At 38.6% G+C, this 23373-nt stretch overlaps 1 protein-coding gene across 2 annotated transcripts in view; it reads left to right on the forward strand.

Moving 5' to 3' along the window:
* Positions 1-23373, forward strand: part of ERBIN (erbb2 interacting protein) — an 84126-nt gene that overhangs the window by 41017 nt on the left and 19736 nt on the right. For both annotated transcript variants that reach the window (XM_080972282.1, XM_080972283.1), the window contains exons 5-20: positions 2831-2909; positions 3036-3125; positions 4458-4514; positions 8612-8675; positions 9434-9508; positions 10383-10527; positions 11460-11532; positions 11888-12017; positions 14528-14643; positions 16426-16495; positions 16982-17081; positions 17280-17401; positions 18230-18400; positions 19868-20050; positions 21578-21692; positions 22579-22762. In XM_080972282.1, the coding sequence (XP_080828408.1) occupies positions 2831-2909; positions 3036-3125; positions 4458-4514; positions 8612-8675; positions 9434-9508; positions 10383-10527; positions 11460-11532; positions 11888-12017; positions 14528-14643; positions 16426-16495; positions 16982-17081; positions 17280-17401; positions 18230-18400; positions 19868-20050; positions 21578-21692; positions 22579-22762 (1774 nt within the window). The remainder of the gene's footprint in view (positions 1-2830; positions 2910-3035; positions 3126-4457; positions 4515-8611; positions 8676-9433; positions 9509-10382; positions 10528-11459; positions 11533-11887; positions 12018-14527; positions 14644-16425; positions 16496-16981; positions 17082-17279; positions 17402-18229; positions 18401-19867; positions 20051-21577; positions 21693-22578; positions 22763-23373) is intronic.

Genomic DNA, 23373 nt, shown 5'->3' on the forward strand with positions numbered 1-23373 from the left:
CGTACAGTTTGGAGTTAAGCTATAAAGTGGCCTTGGGATAGTACCATGGCAATCTACTGCAAGAGCATTTAGACCCAAACTCATGCTATCCTAAATGTTAAAAATGAGATTGAAGCAATAAAATATTCCATAAAAGTGCCTTTCAAAAGATTGCATGCCTACAATTAATATCCAGCTTTGATAATATGAAGACTACTTTGTTTCTCTGTTCTCTTTCTTACAAAGAGTCTGACAATCCAAGTAACCTGTAGAATTTGTATTTCCAAAATGGGGTATTTGCCTTTTTGTCCCTGTAGCTATGGGGTCATCTAGAAAACTTACCCAGCATTGAGTGAGGCAGTTCTTTTTACGCCTGCAAAACTCCTCCTGCTATCCCACCTTATCCACTGCGGACTTTCAGGAATGCATCATGTCTCTCTCTCACACACAGAGTTTTATGAACAGGCTGATAAAAAGTTATGGAGAACTCAAAAGCCTGCTTATGACTCTTAGACATTTTGGTTGGTTCTGGTAAAAATAGAACCATACTGTAGATTTTGGATTTGTAGCAAAAACTCAGCCATGATTAAGTTTACCATTATGTGTGCTGTGCCACAACACAAAGTTATTTACAACATGAACGTGTGCATGGAGGTTTTGGTAATATGCAGTAGAGAATTGCTGGGAATGTGCAGACCATTATCCATAGAACACAATGGAAAATTCCCATGCCACATTTCATGGCTTTGGCTTATTTCTCATGTCTTTAAGAGTGCCTTGTTCCTTTTAATTGTGCTGCAATATATACATTATGTACACATACCTGCCTACACTATAGTCATTTAAATACAACACAGGTGGAGACAGCAGTGAAAACCTGTAAATAAGAGAGGTTCACCAATACTTCATGGGGCAAAGGTTCCATCCGGTACAGTTCTACCACCTTCTGGCTCTTTTAGACAAAAATACTTGAATAAATCCAATTGCGGATCTCCCATGTCAAGTCTACTTTGGCTCATTAAACCGTATTGGGCAGGAAAATGTTTCTGATTACTTCCCTCCCTCTCCTGTGGGCATTCATAAATTAAATGCTGGACACGTATTAGATAGCTTGTCTAGCATCGGGAATGGCAGTGTTGTAATTTAATAACACGTACACCATAGATATGTGGAAGTAGTATGGAAACATCATAAATAATATACTAAGAAGAACTTTAGATTCAGAAGGTGCTATGGTTGTGCGTCAAAGATGTCCAAACATTGCAAGATGGATGTATTCGTGACTAGTCTTTTTTTAAAGCTTCATACTAAGCCAATACTTGAAAACTCCAAATTTTTGTTGGAGCTTTATTAACTTGGGAATTTAAGAAATATAATTTCTTGAACATATTTCCATTTTTTGTGTGCAGGTAGCTATCCATTATGTACTTTGTTTAAATGAATGTTTTGTAGTGTGATGAAAAAAATAATAGTTTCTCTCAACCTGAGCACTGTGGCATTCAGATTTGTACTATTGTTGCCCTTTAGTCAGTTCTTATTAGATTTTTAAGGGCCAAAGTAGTATGTCTACCTCCTAAATCATTTCCCCTTGAATAACTGCTTCATTTCATTATCTCTGATTAACATGCTAAATGCTCATTTTAAAACATCACAAGAAGGATTGGTTTCTGTATTAATTATCATTGGCTCCAATAATACATAAGCAGACTAATGGTGCCTCAGAGATTATGTCTGACACTGTGTTCCTGTGCTCATTAAACTCCTTTTCCTTTCTGCTTTATGTATGTACGTATTCTACAAATGTATAAACTACTTCACAGCCTGAGGCCATAAAAGCAGTGTACAACAAGATAACAAGATAAAATACAAACTCTTAAAAACAAAAAGCCATCCCTACAGATGTACAATTAATAATTCATAAACGAAATGTCAGACAACTGAATTCAATGTATAATGCAACTGCAACTGGTATTTCTAGGCATCAGCCATATCCCACTGAGGTCAACCTTAGGATAGTATAGCATCTAAGTAACTAGAAAATATGAATTCTACAACCTGTACCAGTTGTAGAAACCAACAAAATTTGCATGATTTAACTTAGTTATGATGTCATTTTTTGCATAATTTTGCTTCTGTTAGTCATGAGGAAGGGCAGAGTGCTCTTTGAAGCTTTGCTATTTGACAACCAGAAATTTTTTTCAGTAGCAACTCTGGCTTCTGAGATTTTACCAGGCATTACTGCTCACTTTCAAGTCTAATTTACGATTTGTCAGAAGGTTGATTTTTTAAGATGAAAACCAAGACCACCAAAACCACATTCTCTTACTTTTCTATAGTTCCAAGGAACAGCAGCATGCAGGTATCCCTAACTAAAGCTAGTGAAGACCTTGATTCAGATGCTTTTGAAAATTCACTGAAATACATGAGGTCCATGCAAGCTGCTGTGGTTTTCACAATACAGTGGTACCTCCAGTTGCGAACAGGATCCATTCCGGAGGTCTGACCACATCCTGAGGAATTCGCAACCAGAGGACCACCTCTGCACATGCGCTTGGCGCATAGAGCACTTATGCGCATGCACACTTGGCGAACCCAGAAAAATACTTCCGGGTTTGCCGCGTTCGCATCCCGAAGTTTACGTACCCAGAGGGATGCATAAGTGGAGGTGTGACTGTAATAATTAGAGCGCATTACTCCAGAGCTTGAGCAGAAGCTCTGAAACTCTATTGACTGTGAAACAGAAGTCATGTAGTTGTGCAAAGTAGCAGCATAATCTCAGAAAATTAAGTTGCCATTATTTTGGTTATTGCAGGTTTTTTCTTACGTGCATTTGTGCTGTCTACTTTTACAGGCATACAGGAGTTTCCAGAAAATATCAAAAACTGTAAAGTTTTGGCAATTGTTGAGGCCAGCGTAAACCCCATTTCAAAGTAAGTTATTTTGTTGTTTAAATTGCAGCATGTCAGTTGAGCAGTGAGTAGTGAACACAAAGTGTGTTTTGAAATGAGGCATATGATCTTGTGTTTGCTAATTCTTATGTGTTTAAATTTGTCTAGGCTTCCAGATGGATTTTCACAGTTGTTAAATCTAACACAGCTATATCTGAATGATGCTTTTCTTGAGTTCTTACCAGCCAATTTTGGCAGGTAAGTTTGAAAATGGGTTTTTGAAAATCAATACCTTGTTTTTAATTGTGTAGAACATAGTGTGTTGCATTGATCAGAAGAAGGCGTGTTGTTGGTTAAGAGGCAAGATGTAAATTCCAAACCCTACCTTTCAAACAGAGTTATGTAGTAATACTTTCAGAATGGATATGATGAGCTAGAATAATTGATTTAAAGTCCCACTGAAAGATGGAATTAGACAAATACATTAATTTGCTGTATGGACATTACCGTATTTTTCGCTTTATAAGACACACCTTTTCCCTCCTAAAAAGTAAGGGGAAATGTGTGTGCATCTTATGGAGCAAATGCAGGCTGTGCAGCTATCCCAGAAGCCAGAACAGCAAGAGGGATGGCGAAAGCAGCGATCCCTCTTGCTGTTCTGACCGCTTCGCTGGAGAGGCGCTGTGCAACTTTCCCTCTCTGCGCAGCGCCTCTTCAGTGCTGAAGAGGCACTGCACAGAGAGGGAAAGCTGCGTAGCATCTTTCAGCAAAGCGGGAGGAGAAACAGAGCCCCTACCATTTCTCCTCCCGCTTTGCTGGAGAGGCGCTGCGCAGAGAAGGGAGAGAATATTTTTTTTCTTGTTCTCCTCCTCTAAAACTAGGTGCGTCTTATGATTGGGTGCGTCTTATAGAGCGAAAAATATGGTATATACAAAACCAAGCCCTATTTGACACTAATTATGACTCAGCTGCAGCATGGAGTTCAGTCTAGGTCATCACATTTATAGAAGGAGAGCCATAAATTTTAGAAAACTGACAACACCCCAAAAATAAATAAATCCAGAGACTGATAAGAGACATGTAACTTGAACAAAGTTTAAGAGAAAATTAAGATCAAAATTCACTTGTAGGACAGAAAATAATAATGTTTGGAAGTTTTACTAGATAAAATGTTTGGAAGTTTTGCCAGATGTGGAGTGGTTGCAGATTTATATTGCTTAGTGGAAGAAATTTGCTTACAGTATAATTAAACAATACCAAAAATTGTTTGGGATAATTGGAATCTCCTGCTTGTCTCTGCTAGAGACGATTGTCAAAAGTATTCCAAAATAAGTAGTTATTTTGTATAGCCTTGATTTGAATGATGCCTTCCTCTGCCCACGTTAGATCTAAGAATCACAATTCTTTGAAGCAAGCAAAATATCTAGATATTAAAGATGTGTTCAGCCTATATTTGAACCCAGTTTTTATTTGCAAATGAAATTTGCCCAATATCTGAATTATTGTACTGGCTGTATAAACAAGCTTTATTTTATTTCAGATATGCATACTTTGCCTTTTAAATGGTAATCTTGAGTGTTTATTTTACAGATTAACTAAACTCCAGATTTTGGAGCTCAGAGAAAACCAGTTAAAAATGTTGCCAAAGTAAGTATATAGTGATATTTATGTTTATTTTGGTGTGAATAATATGTCTGAAGATGTATTGAGATTATAATACAGTGGTACCTCGGGTTACAGATGCTTCAGGTTACAGACTCTGCTAACACAGAAATAGTACCTTGGGTTAAGAACTTTGCTTCAGGATGAGAACAGAAATCGCACGGGGGATGCGGGGTTTTAAACTCCTGAGCCTCTTGGGCTTGCTGATCAGAAGGTCGGCAGTTCAAATCCCTGGTGTACTATTTCTGTGCAAGTAGATAAACAAGTACTGCTGCGGTGAGAAGTAAAACGGTGTTTCTGTGTGCTCTGCCACTCGTCATGGTCCTCCATGCACCAGTAGCAGTCTAGTCATGCTGGCCAGATGACCTGGAAAGCTGTCTGTGGACAAATGCCAGCTTCTTCTGCCTGAAAAGCAAGATGAGCGCCACACCCCATAGTCGCCTTTGACTGGACTTAACTGTTCAGGGGTCCTTTAGCTTTACTTTACCTATTAGCTATTGCTTACTGCCTCTGTCTATAAGATGACAATTGCATATAAACAACTTCTGTGTGTACTTCCTGCGGGTTGCTAAATGTGTTACAATTTCCTGTAGGGAGATCAATAAAGTGTACAGCTGTAATTTTTGAAGTTCGTTGTGAATGGTTTTTACTGCCAGTAAGACAGTTCCAGGGCTGAATTGTCTGAGGATCTCTATGTAGGAAAATATAATACTTGAGGAAGCCACTAATCAGTTAGAGCTAAAATCAGGCCATGTGTATGCATATCTACATCACATGAAACTGAATGACAGATTAAGAGTTGAAAGAAAAACAGCTATTTTTGTAGTGAAACAGTATGATTCTAAAAATATTTACGCAAATTATTTCTCCCACTGTAATAATAATGATACAGCAACTTAAATGTGTTTTTGTTTTGCTTTCATAATGGTATGGCGCTTTCGCTCTCTCTCTTTTTTAATTCTTTTTGTCACAGGCTTCCTCTTAAGGAAGACATTCAGCACTGCTGTGCTTAACCCAACCATCTCAGAAAATTGACAATTCCCTTGATCCCTTCTCAGTAGCTATTTTTGCTGACGATTGCCAATGGGCACAGTAGGAGATGGCCGGCCAAGATGCCCTGCTGGCATTCCTTTCTCCCTCATTTATGCCTTAACAATAGTGTTGGGCACTGACTGGGGAGAGAAGCCTTTGTGCTGAGAGGTGGGTGATGCATCGTGAGCAGCCTCCTCTTCATCTGCCTGCCTCTTTTCCCCATTTTGGGGGCTGCCTCTTCTTTTGGAGTTGGCAACAAAGAGGGAAGAAGTTGGAAAGTACTGCTGGTCCCCAATAGGAAATTGTGTGCCCACCCTTAGCTGATATGTATGATGAGCTTTATCAAAGGATATCTAGTACATAAGGAAGGGTTCTGTGAAATGGGCTATGAAAACAAAAGAAGGGAGATTCTAGCGCCAGACAAATGAACCAGTAGATGAAATATGAGACTTAATGCTCACACTTCAGCGGAGAGCTGGCTAGAAAGCATTGCTCCATTGAACTCTTATCCTCTTGATGCTCTCTTGTTCTATTAGTTTCACTTGGCTATATTTATGCGGCGATTGAAAAAACATAACCTAAGGGTACCTTTTAAAACAAAATGTAGTCTTTGTAAATAAAACGGCTAAAGAGGGAATGCACACAAGATATATATGTTTTGAGGAACAAATGTGGTGACATTAGAAAAAGCAAACTAACATTTAATTCCTTTGTTCTTTAATAAGTTAACATTTGTGTTTGGGTAGTTTTTTAACACGGGGTTATATCATTCCTGCTTAGAATCATAGAAGTGTAGAATTGGGAGGGAGCCCGAGGGTTGTCTATTCCAACCCCCTGCAATGCATGAATACCACCTAAAGTATACACAACAGATGGCCATCCAACCTCTGTTTAAAAACTTCAAAGGAAGGAGACTCCACCACCTCCTGAAGGCAGGGGTGGATCTACTATGAAATAAATGAAGGTTATGTTTCAGGGTCCCTAATCCTGGGGCGGCCCCAGAAGCTAATCCACCTTGCTTTAAAAAAATTGGATCTAGTTGACTCAATTTGAATTGCACAACTCTGATTGATTAATTTTCTGCTGTACAGTGTTACCTTGGGTTACATACGCTTCAGGTTACAGACTCGGCTAACCTAGAAATAGTACCTTGGGTTAAGAACTTTGCTTCAGGTTGAGAACAGAAATCGTGTTCCAGCGGCACAGCGGCAGTGGGAGGCCCCATTAGCTAAAGTGGTGCTTCAGGTTAACAACAGTTTCAGGTTAAGAATGGACCTCCAGAACGAATTAAGTACTTAACCCGAGGTACCACTGTATATATTTCAACAGTCCCAGTGTTTGAGAGTCAGTAGCACAGATGGTTGCTGGTTGCAAAGGGGCCCCCATAACAGTTGAAGCTTCTGGGTCCCAGAAATGTAGGTCTGCTACTGCCTGAGGGAAACCATTTGTGACGTTGAGTTTTGGTCATTTTTTTTTCTAGGAAAATAGGTGCCGGTACTTACCATGAAGTTGTAGTAAGTGCCGCACTTTTTTTAACAACAACAAAAAAGAGGTGCCAGTACTGCGTACCCTTGAGTATCCCCTGGGGGGGGGGAGCACTGGTTTTGTAATGAAATGGATAATGAGGGAAATGAATGACCATGTTCCGTGCAAAATGTAGAAGCTTGTGTGCTTTATTTATTCTGTTTATTTGACAAAAAATTACATAAAGCTGTTTACAATATGCTTCTAGCAGACTGCTGGGACTTTAGAAGAAAGAAGAAACCAGTCAAACTTGCTCCCCCCTCCCTTTCTGTCACTTGGACAGCAAAAGGAAAAGCAAATCTAGGTCTAAGCCATTGTCTTTGAGCTTGTTCTCAGCTTGTATAGGACATGCTGACTTGAATGTATCCAGTCTAAATAAAATGAAAGCGATTGAATTCTGCCCATTTTAAAGTTAGCTTGCACCTGACTTAGAAAATGCATTTTTTTGTATTTTGATCTTTATGGCATTCCTTAGTTTCCTGATTGTGGAATCTAGCTGCTGCTTCTGCAAAAAGCAGCAAATTATGCTGTGAAATAATTGGTTTACTAGTTAATTAAAACAGCTTAAATGTAACTGGCATTTTTCTTATAGTAGGGGACAAACTCTTGCTGATGACTTTTTTGTGGGATGCATGTGTGTGACACAAGTAATTCACTGTCACTTTCTAATAGCAATGGGCTTAATTTGTTAGAGCACGGGCGTGTGATCTATTCAATAGGCCCCTAGTATATTAGGATTTTTAGAAAGCATTTCACACTGTCCCATGGGTGTAGCCAGGATTTTTTTTGGGGGGGGGGCAAGAGTTTATTAGGTGGGGGCAGGACTTTTGTTGGGGAGGGCAGAACCGATATGATTGGTCAGTTAGTTAAGTATATTATTTTACTTGTTGGGGGGGAGCTGCCCCCCCGGCTATGCCCGTGCACAGCCCCTCACTGGATGCTTGAAGTCATAGAACAAGACGGTGACTTTTCTTAATGCAACCTTACGCATGTGAGTTCAAAAGTAAGCCTCATTGATTTTAGTGGCATTTACTCTCATGTGTGTATAAGATTGCAGCGTTAATGGACTGGAAACTCTCTAAGTAAGATGAAAGAGGTTAGGATCACATGTTTCCCCTTCACAATGGAGATGGGTAAACAGTGGGATCTTTATTAATACACAGCAGCTTTAAAGACAAGTGGGCGTACAACGGCATAATTTATCTTTGGCATTGATTGCCACATAGTGATGATGTTGCATGATTTGATAGAATTGGGAAGAAGTCATTGCTTTCTCAATGAGCTAAGAGAGAAATGTGTTTTTAATTAAACTGGATAACATTGAACTACAGTTTTTGCTTTGCTTTTAGCTGTAGGATTATATGACATTTTATAAAAATCTGACCCTATCAAGTATGAGTGCTTTTATAGAACTGCCTGGCTATCTGATGCTGATTAAAAAGATGCATTAGTAAAAACACAAGAAGATTGGATGTAACTGGTATTTTTCTTAAACCTAATTCCTTATTAATCCTTTCTCTTTGCAGAACCATGAACAGACTGACTCAGCTGGAGAGACTGGACTTGGGAAGTAATGAATTCACAGAAGTGGTGAGTTCTAGCTAAGTAACGCAGCTTTCCTAAAACCTCTTATCTGTAAATCTATTTTTAATCATTGTCAAATAGAAAAATCAGCTTAATGCTGTCTTACAGAGAAACTGTTGCCTGTATCTTAATTTTTTAAGGAAACTATTTTTAAAGTTAACTGATTCGTGTAGCTTTCATTTCCTGTTAGTATGGTATATCTGTGACAGACGAAAGTATTTTCATATGTATTTAAACTACAAGCAAGCATTATTCTCATTTGACCACATATTAGCTTCTAAGGTTATACGTTATAATAAGTGCTTATAATTTATGCAACTATGAAAACATTTTTTTCTAGTTGATTCTGCATGTGCCTATGCAGTGAAATTAATTCTGAAATTTATAGCTGGCTTTTCACTCAAATGTTATGACTATAACATCTGACAAAATACAGTATATATTTAAAGCTTGTAGGAAAAACCTAAGTAGGGCATCAGTGTGTAATCGAATGCTGTATAAAAGAAAATAAACCATTCTGGAGAAATACAAAGGGCAGCATCCAGTTTTGATCAAATCAATTTCCCCATCCTCCCCTCCCATCTGCAGCTGCCCCCTCCACCCCAAAATCTCCCACAAATCAACTTCCAACCAACCTGATTCTGTTCCTAACATTGATCCTTCCATTGGCAAATGGACACAGTTAGATTCACTCAGTGCATTGTCAGTAATAAATGTATATCTATAATACAATCTAATTTTTTCATCTATCTTGTTTTTAACAGCCTGAAGTACTTGAACAATTAAGTGGGTTAAAAGAATTCTGGATGGATGGTAACAGACTAACTCTTATTCCAGGGGTATGTATATTTATTCCTTTAAAGGTCTGTGCTTGTGTGTGTATACTTAAAGGTCTCATAAACATTTCATCTTAGGCCATAGAGTGCACATCAGAGAGATTAAAAGCTGTACCTATATGTCCATTATTTCAAGCCTCTCCATAAGCCTCATAAATTCAAGGTTGTTGCTTTTCCTGACCTCCCTTGTTTGAAATAATACCAGAGGACGGGAAGCATATTCGTGTCAGCAAAACCTTGTTCTGCTTTGATTTGACAACTTTGGCTAAACCAATCATCCACACCCAATATGCCTTGTATTTTACGTATTTAGTGTAACTTATGACAATAGTGTGCTTAAATGGCATCCATTAGAATGTGTAGCTTCATGTATCAGTATGCCTTCACTCTTGATTACTTGGAATAGTCTGATGTTTTTCTGGTCACTTTTTTATACTCAAGAATGTAAATGTTCATAAAACAGTTGGTAGAAATGTGAACCTGCTTCTTCAATTGTTTAACATTCTGAAAAATGCAGGTGAATATTTTATGTGTTCCACCCAAAATATGTATGGTCGAATAAAAATTGTGAAACTGAATATGACATTGTGACAATCCTCTTTAGAGGCATAACCTTCACTTTGTATTAGTTTAGGCTCGTCTGCATCAGTGGAACTTTACAGCAGCCTCTTAGAATGAAATATCCACAGCTGGACGCTATACTTAAGATTTGGATTTTGTACAAGCAGCTATCAAAATGTGCATGCTAGCTGGTTACTAGAATGCTGCTGTTACAGGCCTGATAGATCTTAGCAAATAGCTATTTATTATTATCTGCAGAATAGAATATATTTTAACACAGAATCTTTTTACTTTGCCCATACTTTTATATTTTCAGTTTATGGGCAGTTTGAAGCACTTGACCTACTTGGATGTTTCCAAAAACAACATTGAAACTCTTGAAGAGGGTGTTTCAGGATGTGAAAGTTTACAAGACCTGCTGTTATCTAGTAATTCACTTCAGCAACTACCAGAGTCTATTGGTTTGTATTGTCCAAAGTTAACTATTTCTATATTTCAGAAACCAAAATAACATTTGTGACATGCTGTATGTAGGCCAAAAGTAAAAATGAAAACAGCTTTTTCATCTTGCACAAATTGTGTTTGTATATCTAGGTCCAGTCAAGTAAGGTTCTTCCATTCAAATTCAGGTGATTCCTCCCTGTAGTCCTCTACAACGCAGCCCAAACTATTCAGGAGCCTTCTACCCCCTCCCCAGAGAGACATTTTAGGGGCTGCAGAGAGCAGGGAAGTTAAAAGAAAGTTCAGTTGCAATAGCTGCCTTACATTCGTGCAAGCACTGGATACAACCCCGTCAGCTAGTATTTTTGCTGTGCAGTGTTGATCTTCAGGACTAAAATGATGTTGCCATACAGGCTTAATAGCTGCTGTGCTAAAGTGTCCCAATTTAGAGAAGTGGAAGATTTCCCTAGAAATTTGTAATTGCTTTTCTTTGAAAGGCCTTGGTCTTCACATTGCAGAAGGAAATCAGGGGAGCCACTTGCCAGCCTTTTGGGGAGCCTGTTCCACAAGTATGAAGTGCAGCATGCGTTAGACATTAGCCACTGATACTCCTAGTCGTGGGAGAAATAGCGTATTTTTCCATGTATAAGACTAGGTTTTCACCCTAAAAAATAATGTCCAGGATTTGGGGGCATCTTATACATGCGAGCCATCTCCCCCCATTTTCTTAAATTGGAGTCCCCAAAAATAGGGGGCTCCTTATACATAGGGGCATCTTATAGACAGAAAAATACGGTATATTTTTTTTGTTTGTTTTTTGCGACATGGACTGGGGTGGGACAGGTAGAGTGAAATATCATTTTCAGACCTTTGTCCATGTGTCCCCTCGTACAAAGCAGGAATGTTTGTTTTCTATGAACACTATCTTATTATGATATATGTTTTACAACAGGGTCCCTGAAGAAATTAACAATTCTTAAAATTGATGAGAATCAGCTAATGTATCTGCCAGACTCTATAGGAGGGTAGGTATTTCTGAATAAATAAGGGCTTATATTCTATGGTTTTGTTCCTTAATGACTTCTTGTTTGGTTACAATCCTCTTATCTACTGCACATCAAATACAGTACCATGTAGACATTGCATGGTTTTATCAGTTGTTGGTTCATACTCCAGCAGATTTTTTTGGAAAGGCTACAGGTAGCTTGGAATAATGAGCTTTGGGCTATATTTTTAAAAGGAGTGAACTTCAGCCCTACATTTAGGTCTTATTGCTTGGCATTTATATTACAACTGGATATTAATTTTTATTTTGTTCATTTTAAAATGGCGCTGTCATGTAAAAGACTTTTTAATTTAATAAATTTAATTGAATTTCAGTTTAACATCAGTTGAAGAACTGGACTGTAGCTTCAATGAGATTGAAGCGTTGCCTTCATCTATTGGACAGCTCTCTAATACAAGGACCTTTGCTGCAGATCATAACTTTTTAACACAGTTGCCACCAGAGGTAAGTTCTTATTAATGAAAATCTAGATTTTAATATATTACATATGTTTAGATTTGTAAGCAAGAGTATATCTGCATGCTTTTATTTCTGTACATTTCAAGTTGATTAAAATTAGCTGAAATCTTAGGATGCAGGTTTGGTTGGCGGAATAAATTTCCGAAGTGTCAGTCATAATCATGCAATTAAAGATATTAATAAGATGTAGACTTAAAAGGAAGAGGCCACTCATCTGCCAATTTTGCTCTTAAAGCACATTCTGTTCAGAGATGAGAAAAAGCTTTGACCAGAGAGTGCAAGCTCTCAATATCCCCTCAGCTGTGAAGTGATTCCAACTTCAAAACTGACATAATGGTGCATGCAAAACAGATGCAGCCATCAGTCTTACCCCTTTACACATGCTTCAGGTGGATTTTCCTGCCTCCTTTTTAATGTGCATGCATGAACTTTCATGTGATTGAGCTGTATATTCAAGAAATGTATCTCCCCTGCATCTGTGGTTTTTTATTCACTATATCCATCATTTTTATTGTATTCTGTATGGGTTTATGCCAATAAACTTGTAATTATTAAAAAGAAAGAGGAAGAAAGGAAGAATGAAAGAAAGGAAAGGAAAGGAAAGGAAAGGAAAGGAAAGAAGAAAGAAAGAAAGAGGGAGAACCATTTATGCCACCTTGAGCTCCTTGAAAGAAAGATGAAAAATAAATAGTTTTAAGGATGAGGGTAGCTGAATGTTCCTTGGTGACATCAAGTGAAGCCCGCCTTAACTTGAATATGCAAATGGATGTCAGAACAGTTGTCAGAAGGCACAAGTTGTCATGTTACTTTCTGACAAAAAGTTATTGCACAGAAAAAATTGCATTAGGCAATGTGCATTGGACTAAAGAGAAGAAAGTTCCTAGACCAAAGAGTCATGCAGTTTTCTGAAATACATTATGTACAGGGGTCATAAGTTAGATCTGCACTAACCTGTGCCTCAATTGTACAACTGATTCTTATTCTTCCGTTCAGCTATACCAAGAATGAATATGATTGCTGTGTTTGCATGCCATTGAAAGGCGTTGGCGATGACTAATTTGCATGGCAGCATTCCAGTATAGGAGATATAGTGTGTACTTTGTTCCTTCCTCTTACGTCCTGTTGCTTATGCACCAATAAATGACACAAGCTTCCTGCAGCAATAGACTTAACATGGCTATCATGCTGAAAATCAAATCCATGGGCTCATAGCAGCCTAAGAGAGTCAAGCAAATTACAGCCTTTGAGGCATAGCTGTCAACCTTCCATTTTTTTGCGGGAAATTCCCTTATTCCAGCACCATTTCCTGCTGCTTCCCACTGCTATCCCGGATTGTTAGATATCCCGTAGACTGTCCCTGGGACAGGTGAGGCTGCTGATCCCTTATTTTCGAGGCTGCTGATTCCTTATTTTCAAATCTGAAAGTTGACAGCTATTCTTTGAGGATGGTTGCTGAATGCCACGAGAATAGTCAAACTGGCCTGCATTCTATAGGTCTGTGGTCTCCAATGCAGTGACCACAAGAGCACTGATGCCTGTGAAAGCCTCTGTACTCCCCTCACTTCTGCCTCCCTGGCCGGGAGTTAAACCCCCAGCCCTTTATAAGTGAGAAGGGTGAAATCTCTACCTGGAAATTACAAGAAGTTGAGAGAGGAGGCAGGAGTTGTTTTGCCCCTTCCCACTGCCTCTTTCAACTCTATAGTTTTCTAGACTGAGATCAGTATTGCTGAGGAAATAAGAGTGTATGGGAGGGAAGGTGTATTGAAAGATAAAGGAAAAAGGGATGGGAGAGGAAGGCTGGACACGAGAAGAGAATAAAAGAAGATGAACTCTGTTTGTGTGTGTGTGTGCGCGCCTGCACACACATGTGCACACACTTTCCTACTTTCTGTGGTTTGGTACACTTCTTTGTTTGTCCCTCCCCTTTGGAGTGGGATATGGATCTGTTTTTGCTTTAGGTGTTCTCCGTTCTCTTTGGGAGGCTGGGTTTTTTCCATCGTTTTCTCCTCCTCAGGGGTGGGGAATGTCTTGTGTGTTTGGTTGTTTTTCCTCTCTCCTGCTCTCTGGGGTCTAGGGGTCTGAGTTTGTTCCCCCTGCCTCCCCAGTGCTCAATAAACAGATTGGAAGAACAGGTTTGTGGTGGTGCACGTTACATAATTTGAAATGGGCCCAGAAAGGTTGGGAACCTCTTCTTAAGGTGGTGGGGAGGAGTACATATAACCTCATTGTGAAAAAATATTGTGCTTTTGGTGCAAGTTTAAAGGCAACGAATAAATCGCTATCTTAATTTCCTCTAATCCACCCTAACCTTTCTTGTCCCTTTATATCCAAAACAATGTGGGTCCTAGTTAGTGGAAATTTTTCTCTTTGAAAATATATCCAAGCCAAGTGTTTCTTTTCCTATTAAAAAATAATAGATAAATGCATGACTAAAAACATTCAGCAGCTAATACTCTGGATTGCTGAGTAATCAAACTTCCTTATTTATTTTTCAGATTGGAAACTGGAAACATGTAACTGTTCTGTTCTTACATTCTAATAAGCTGGAGTTCCTCCCAGAGGAAATGGGTGATATGCAGAAATTAAAAGTCATCAATCTAAGTGACAATAGGTTTGTTAATTGCATTCTTTTGTGTCAATTATGAATAATGAAGCGCCAATCAATGACCATAGGTCAGTCACTGTTTCTTAGCCTAAGTGGCTTCCTTTCCCCCCATGGCTTGTTGTGAAGATAAAATAATGGGATGGAAGTGCATTTACCAATTTGAGATCCTTGGAGAGGGATGAAATATAAATGTAATGAATTGTGGTATCAAATTACCATAATTGTATCAAAATGCATTTGTTGCCCTCGTGGCTCTTAATTTGGTGGTTGCTTCCTTTGTGGAAAAGTGTGTATACAAAGATTCAGTTGTTCTGGCTGAGAAGCTTGGACAGGTCTGGGAATTGAGGTGCTAGCAAGAGAGAGGATAAGAATTTAAGCATAATACGGTCCATTGCCAGCCCATAAACTGCAATTGATTGTGTAGGATGGAGCCAAGAGGAGACTAATGCTTAGTGTCTGAAGTTGACTGAGGTCACAGTTGTGTTGGCAAGATGGGGGAAAGCTCAGAAATTTGGAACACCCTACCCCTGGATAAGACTAGTTAGTGATTCTAGTATGAGTTTTTATATTCCATAACACTGCTGTGGCAGAGCAGCCTTCCTCAACTAGTACCTTCCAGATGTTGTTGGACTACAACTCCCATTAGCCCCATCCAGTATGGCCTATGGGCAGGGATTATGGGATTTGTAGAGCTAGAGGTCACCAGGTTTGGAAAGGCTTCCCTGTTAGTTATGCTGAGATTGTTATCTGATTAGAGAAAGCTACTGGTTAGATAGTAGGGGTTAATTCTTGGTTTCCTGTGGGTATGAGGTTGATGCTTGTTGCTTGTGGGGTGTGTGTGTGTGTGTGTGTGAGAGAGAGAGAGAGAGAGAGAGAGAGAGAGAGAGAGAGAATCACACTGGACAAAAAGTTGCTATTTGGATAATGTTGAATGAAAAGCTTTTGACTTAAAGAAATCTAATGCTGCAAACAAGTCCATCTGTTTTAAAACCAAAAGTAAAAACATATAACGTTTTTCATGTTCAGGGGTGGGGAACCTTTGTCATCCTGACAGTCCTATTCCCTCATGGGCAGTCTTCCAGAGGCTTCATGCCAGAGAAAGAAATTCGGTGAAGCGATGGGTGTGACTCTTGCCTTTGCACAGCAGGCTACATTCCAGCAATGCATAAGATGGAAGCTTATGCAGGCACATGCACACACATCTTCCTGGTGCTTTTTTCCTAGAAAAATAGGACCCCTGGCAACTTCACTCACCATGAAGTTGCCAGGGGTCACCAGCCTTTTTTTGATTGAAGAGGTTGGGGGGCACCAGTCACAAAATGGCTGCATTGGAGGGGGTATGGCATAACACAAAATGGCTGCCCTGGGGTGTGTGGCATAAAACAAAATTAGAGAGGCAGCCATCCCTGACAACCTTATGTTTACCATAGGAAGACAGCTAAATGTTTGGAGATAAAAGTATGGAGTATGGCGCTAAAAGGCGTACACACACTCTGACTGATGCTGGTGCTATTGCTGTCTAATAAACAACCGGGAGCATTTCTCAATACAAAAATATATATACATAGTAGCCACACCGCTCTCATTTTACAGAAATCACTAGAAGGTACCTACACCTTTTGCCCCATAACTTTCTTTCTTGGAGGGCTAGTACCTACTTCCAGGAACCACGTCACTCATGGGCCCTGGACTGGTAATTCTTTATCTATGGTATCCTCATTCTGGTCTATTCTTAGATAAATAATTTGTTTTTATGCATAATCTTTGTATCGCATGTTTTCTTCACAGACTGAAGTATTTGCCCTATACCTTTACAAAGCTGCAGCAACTGACTGCCATGTGGCTATCAGATAATCAGGTAAGCATTGCTTATTTTTAGCATGATTAGAAGTTTTTTTTTTTAATTTCTTGCAATCCTAACAAATTTTAAAGCTAGCCCCTCAGTGACATACATAAGTCCCTTTTGGACTCAAATATATTTTTGGCTTCTGAATTTGGTATTTCTCACAAAGTGATCACATTGGACCTAATGTTCCGATGAGCCAAAAGATCCTAATGTCTTGAAGTGCATGCACATGCTGTTAAAGGATTATCATTGACATTCTGCAAAACGGTTATACATCATGAATAGGGTGTGTACAAAACTCTTTTAAAACATCTACTCCTCTTTATCTTGGGACTTGGTTAATAAAATTACTCAGCATACTTAATATATCAGCTATGTTTTAATATTTCATATCAAATATATATTCTTGATGAAAATGAAACTAGGATTTCGCTGCATGCACGTGTATAGAATGTGTATATATTCCTAATGGCATTCTTGTTTTGTTTGTATTCTCAGTCTAAACCACTCATTCCACTTCAAAAAGAAGTTGACCCAGAAACACAGAAAACAGTACTTACTAATTATATGTTTCCACAGCAACCAAGATCTGAAGAGGGTAGGAATTTGATTTTATTTTTTCCTATTTTTTTTTAAAAAGTTTGATGATAAAGGGAGTATCTATTTAGATTGGATTACCGATTTTACTATTTCTGACTTTTAAATTATTGGGCCCTCACCTGTATCACGGTCCTGAAGTCCCAGACCCCTTGGAGCTTATTTGCTTAGGAATCATTTTCCTTTTTCTATTCTTTAGTTATGTTTATATCTGATAACGAAAGTTTCAACCCTTCACTGTGGGAGGAGCAGAGGAAACAGCGTGCTCAGGTTGCTTTTGAATGTGATGAAGATAAAGATGAAAGAGAAGCACCACCCAGGGTATGCAATTGCTTTATTCTGTCATGATTTCCTTCATACGTTTCACACTTTCTGCCTTTAATAGGATCTCCTGCTGAGTTGGGTAACCTCCTAGCAACTCTCTCACAATTTCTTTTGCACAACCTTCAGGCTTCAGTGAGATTCTAGAGGATCATAGCTTTCATTTAGAATGCATGTAGACAGTCTTTAACGTGAAGCTCTTTGAGGTTATGCTGTGAAGGCACATGATGCAGCCAGCCACCGATTTGGAGTGGGCCTGGCCCTGGTTGGTGCTTGGATAACAAACTCTCTGGGAACCTCGTGCATGTCATGTTCAGTCTTGCTGCTTTTTGTTCTGTTTGTTTTGTCATTTTAATGAAGTGAATTATTAGTCTTTTTCTTTCTGGTGTTTGCAAGATTTTGTTAGCCACTTTAAGCATGTTTATTAGAGGAGAAAAGCGGAGTAGAAAGGTAATTTAAAATAACAAATAGTTTTAAAGATAGGATTAAAGCATAAATAATGCAAATAAATGTAATGGTCTATAGGTGCAAGATGTGTGATCTGTAGCTTCATGCATGTTCAAGGTTTCTTTTACAGCTTCTGGTACTGGAGCAATGCCTAGCTGAGACTGATCCTATGAAAATAATGAGTTCCCTAAAGATAGAGTTGAGTAGAAATGTGAGAAATGTAAGGAGGACTGTACATGTGCATTCCCCATTCACTTCAGTGCCAGCAGCAGCCCTATGATTATAGTGGAAAGTTTCTTCTCTTCCACAGCTGATGTCAGAATTTGTAGAGTTGCTTTGCAACTGTGATGTGACTTCTAAAAACTATTTTTTCTTGCTTAGGAGGGTAATTTGAAGAGGTATCCAACACCTTACCCTGATGAGCTGAAGAATATGGTCAAAACAGTTCAAACAATAGTGCACAGACTGAAAGATGAAGAAAACCCAGATGATGCTAGTAAAGAATCAAAGCCAGAAAGTCAGCCAATTTCAATGAAAGATACAGGTGTAAAGGTTAGTTTTAAAATTCTTTTTTTTGGTCTTATTTTGATCATTTTAATGAAATACTAAAATTTGAACTGTGGAAATGTTTAGATAATCATAAACATTTACAAAAACAAAAAAACTTACCTTTGGCATTCCACAAAGTAATTATCCAGCTCTGGTAGACTGTAATTTTAACATGGACTGAGAGTAATTGATTTGAGTGTATTGGCCACTATTTAGAAAATAGCTTAAGTAATTACTATGTTCTCTGATTCTCGTAAGTAGGCTTATCTGCTTTCAGAACCTTTCTTTCTTCCCCCTTGTTGGTCTTTGCAGAGAAAAATCAAAGGATTCACAGATGGAGTGAGGTCAAAATTCCATTTGATTTATATCAAGATTATTACGAGATAAAAGTGGCAAAATAGTAGTTTGTCACTTGTAGAAATGTGTTGATTCCTGTCGTGAACTCAGTGATCCCAAGTGGTACAAGGTGGGAGTTGTGCTCAGATTAGTTGGAGGAGAAGGAGAGTACTGGGGACACTGCAAGCAGGGAGGGGCAGGACCCCTGCACACATGATCCTATGTCTTTAGAGGCCAAAGAAGGGGAGACAGTCCCACTTGCTCTCTCTGCTGCCCCCTCCATCAATGGAAGAAAGAGCTTCCATAGCAATGGGGAAGAGCATAGACGAGCCAGAAGGAGAGGCTGGGCAGCTGGACTGGGTAGCTCTGTTCTGTGGCTGAGAACTTGGTGCCACCTCTGCTGTTGGCAGCAGACCCACACCCCCATTAGGCGAAGCACAAAACTCCAAGTGCACCAGTCTCACAAGTGAGCATGCTATGTATCACCTTTAAAAGCTGATGATGGGGGGGGGGGGGCGGGTTGTGCCTATTTGTTGCAGAGTTCATCCAGTCTCAGACCCTGATAGCATTCTTGAACTCTTAGTCACCTTTGGTGATCTTTACTTCTTACTCGATCTGAATCTTTACAATCCTTGAATAAAACTTCCTTTCTTACATACACATAAGCCTCTGTTGTTGTGTTTGGGACAGTTCACCCAAGCCCTTTTTGACCCTTAGTTTGGACAGCGATAATGGCTGGGCTATTGGTATTCATCCTTTGTGGATGGGGTGGACATTTTCTTCTGTTTTAGATGGTACTTTCTCTGGACAAACACTTAGCTTTGTATTTGTTATAGAATTTCTTACATATTTTGTTATCGTGAATTGCTTCTGGATGTGTGAAGCAATATATAAGTATAAATAATTTACTGCACTAAACTGCTTAATTATTATTACTGCTCATTGTGACCATTTTACTGATTTTCTTGATGAGTATTGTTAATGGATATTCTGTTATTGTGTGAACTGCTTTGATGTTTCTTTATGCAAATGAAAAGCAGTATAGATTTTTTTTTAAAATAAATGAAAGTAATAAGTATATGAGCTTTGATTTCCAGAATAGAATGTTTGTTAATGTCTTTAACTCTATCATAGACTGCAGAAATTACTCCAGCAAAGAGCAAAATGGAAAACAAAGAGCTGAATGTGATAGGAAACTGTGTGCAAAAACCTAATGTAGCAGAAGTTGAGAATAGCACCGGAAACTTGCAGATGAATACTCAAGTTGAAACCTCTGAGAACAAAATACCAATTGCTAATCATGAGGATACTCTTGAGGTAGTTTAATTGTTTCCCTTGCATGTTCTCTGCCAACTAAGCAACACCCAAAGCTGAGCAAAACATGATGAGGAGAATATAAATTGCAAAATATTTTTCATTTACCCCTAAAAAATAAATCAAACTCACAAGAACACTTAAGTTACAGTCTAGTACATGATGACCTGGGATTACTTCTGAGTAGATGTGTGCAGAAGTGTTTTGCTAAAATCCTGTTACAGTTGCCAGCAGCAAATTACTTTTTGAATAGGCAGCATTTAATCAGAACACAATAGATAAATGAATAACTAATTACATTAAATGATTCTGAAATTGCCTTTTCATTATTTTTGTTCAAATGAAGTGTGCATATTTTTCACATTTTTTTATTTGAGAATATGCACCGGAGTTACTTTTTTGAGATCCCAACAAATGTGGTGCTGTGGTAGAATGTCAGACTAGGACTGGGGAAAACACCCATTTGTGAGGTTTACCGGGTCAGCCACTCTCAGCCTAATCTATTTCACAGGATTATTCTGAGGATAAAGGGCGTGGGAGAAGGGAGAGGACCTTGCATTCTGCAAGGCAGGGTATAAATATAATCAGTAAACAAAACAGTACTGTTTTGCTCTGCTTTATTATTTGAGTTGCTACTACGTCTGATAGTTATGATTTTACTTTGCTACACGTTGTGTTTGATTTTGTAATTTTGTGAGATTTTATATTTGTTATACAGCTTGTCAATCACTCATAAGTGTAAGTGGGTGGCGTATAAATATATACCATATGCTTATAGGCTAGTAGTAGCTCCTGAGCACAAAATTCCGTTCAAAGCCCAGTTTGATGCTTTGGAAAACAGCCCACCTTGGCTGCTTCAAAGGCTGTCAGATTCATTTTGAGATCTAAGATGTGGGTTTGTTTTGGAAAACAACGTGTTTTTGACTCCCCTTCTCCATTCACTCTTGTCAATTTTTATTTAAAGCTATAACTCCCCCCACCCCCACCCCAGAAATAGGCACAGCAAATTTCCCCTCCAGATTGGATTAAGCCTGCCAAATAGGTCTGGGGACTTTTCTTAAAATTTAGTTATCCTGTTTCAAGGCCTTGGAAATGCACAAACTCTCCTTCTGTGTGCCCCACTCAATTTCCCACCCAGGTCTTTCAAAGCTTACATATTATCAGTATTTCAAATGAAGCATATAACTATTGTTATTATTATTATTATTTAGTAGTAGTAGTAGTAGTAGTAGTAGTTTAAGTGTTTCCTTTGTGCTTTCTTCTTGGTGCCTGGGTCTTGCTCCAGAGTGAGTGGTGGGTATATTGCTGTCTTCTGAAGCCCAGCCTCTGACTGCAGCTGCACAATGAGCTGCTCCTCTCAGGAGCAATCTTAATGCAATATGAAGAGTTACAGTAACAATAAAAAAATAAAAATAAATGGAGATACCAGCGGAAATGAACAATGCATGCAGAAATGCTTAGGTTTGTCTAAGGAGTTATTTATTTTGGCAAGCATCTGAAAATTTATACCACACACCTCTCCTTTGGCAGGAGTCAGAAGAGCTGTCCTCTGATGAAGAAATGAAAATAGCAGAAATGAGACCCCCTCTCATAGAAACCTCTATTAACCAACCAAAGGTGGTAACACTTGGCAATAGCAAAAAAGGTGAGCTTAAACAATCTTTCAGTTGTTAAAGTTTATAAAACTAAGCTAAATTAAAGCTGTATGAAAGTATCTGGAAGCATCTTTTAGAAAGTTAATCCTTAAACTAGCACATGTGCGCTTAGGTTAGTGGAGCATATTTTCACATGCCTTATTGCTTGGAGCATGATTACATAAGTAATTATGATCATAGTACACGTCTTACTCGACTATATTTCCTCTGCTTAAATATAATGGATGTTGCTGTGCTTGAATAACAGGCATAGAAATATGTATCTTGCTCATGATAATGTCCAGTACATTTGTGAAAAATTTATGTAGTGGGGGGGGGGATTGTTTAATGAAGAGCTGACAGTAATTTCATAGAATTTTTTTAATTTTTCTAGGTTATTGTGTTTTAGTGTGTTGTTGGAAGCCACCCAGAGTGGCTGGGAAAACCCAGCCAGATAGGCGGGGTATAAAATTATTATTATTATTATTATTATTATTATTATTATTATTATTATCCGAAATGCATGTAACTTGACCATCTGAAGCATATCACGCAGAAGCTGTGAAATATATGTATACTTCACTTCATTATGCAACCAGGAATGTAAGGGTACATGTAACATAATTTGACTATGTTTGAGGAGTTGGGTTGGGCAGCGTTAACAAATTTCAGTAGTGGGCAAAATGTTGTTGCTTTTAGCCTATACTAAGTTGAAATGAAATTGTTTAGATCTGAAATTCTGTTTCACAACAGTTTGCTAGTTAGATTGGGGTCCCTTCCAACTCTGCAATTCTATGATTGTATATATTCAGTAGGTTTCCTGTGAAAATTAAATGAAACTGAATGGACCATAAGGTAATTATATACCTATACTAAGCTAACTTGAACTCTTTTTAGATGACAGCAAAGATGTAGATTCATTGTCGGATGACCCCACACACAACAGTAATCAGAATAACAGCAATTGTTCATCTCCTTCTCGAATGTCCGACTCGGTTTCTCTAAATACCGACAGTAGTCGTGAAGCATCTCTGTGCTCTCCAGACAAGGAAACTAACATGGCTATCACTTCCAAAATCAGGTGTGAAAAATACCACATAGCATGGTTGTTTGGAATATTGATTTGAAAAGTCATTTTCATGTTTCTATGCTAGTTTTTTTTAATAACTTCATAAATTGTTTAAAACCATTTTAGAAATTAAACGGCGGATTTGTTGTTTTCCTATACAAGTTATAGATGACCACCCATATTGTATTTCTAAATCTGCTTATTTTGGTTTGCTGTCCCTCTGCTGAGTTTTGGTTTGTTGTACTGACATGGGACTTGTACACTAGAGAAACCCAATATGTCCAAATCAAAGCAAGCTGAGTAAGGAAATGTGCAGTTTATAGGGAATTGGCAGAAGCTGGAAGATATTGCCACTACCCTCCATGAACTATATCACCTGCCTCTTCAACATTAAGTTCTCTTGTGTTTCCCCCATTGCATCAGCATAGTTGACATGAGATACTACTTGCTCGGCAGTACCAGAATAGTACTTGGTCAGGTGCCTTATCCCGGCACTGTCTATCTGGCCATGTAACAAATGTGTTTGGACACACTTTAGCATTTCTCCTTTCACACTTGACATCTTGTTTTTGTATCTTAGCCTCTAAAAATGTTAAATACATAGCAGATGCTCTACAGTCACT

Source organism: Podarcis pityusensis, assembly GCF_964106645.2.
Source record: "Podarcis pityusensis genome assembly, chromosome: 11".
Lineage (NCBI taxonomy): Eukaryota > Metazoa > Chordata > Lepidosauria > Squamata > Lacertidae > Podarcis > Podarcis pityusensis.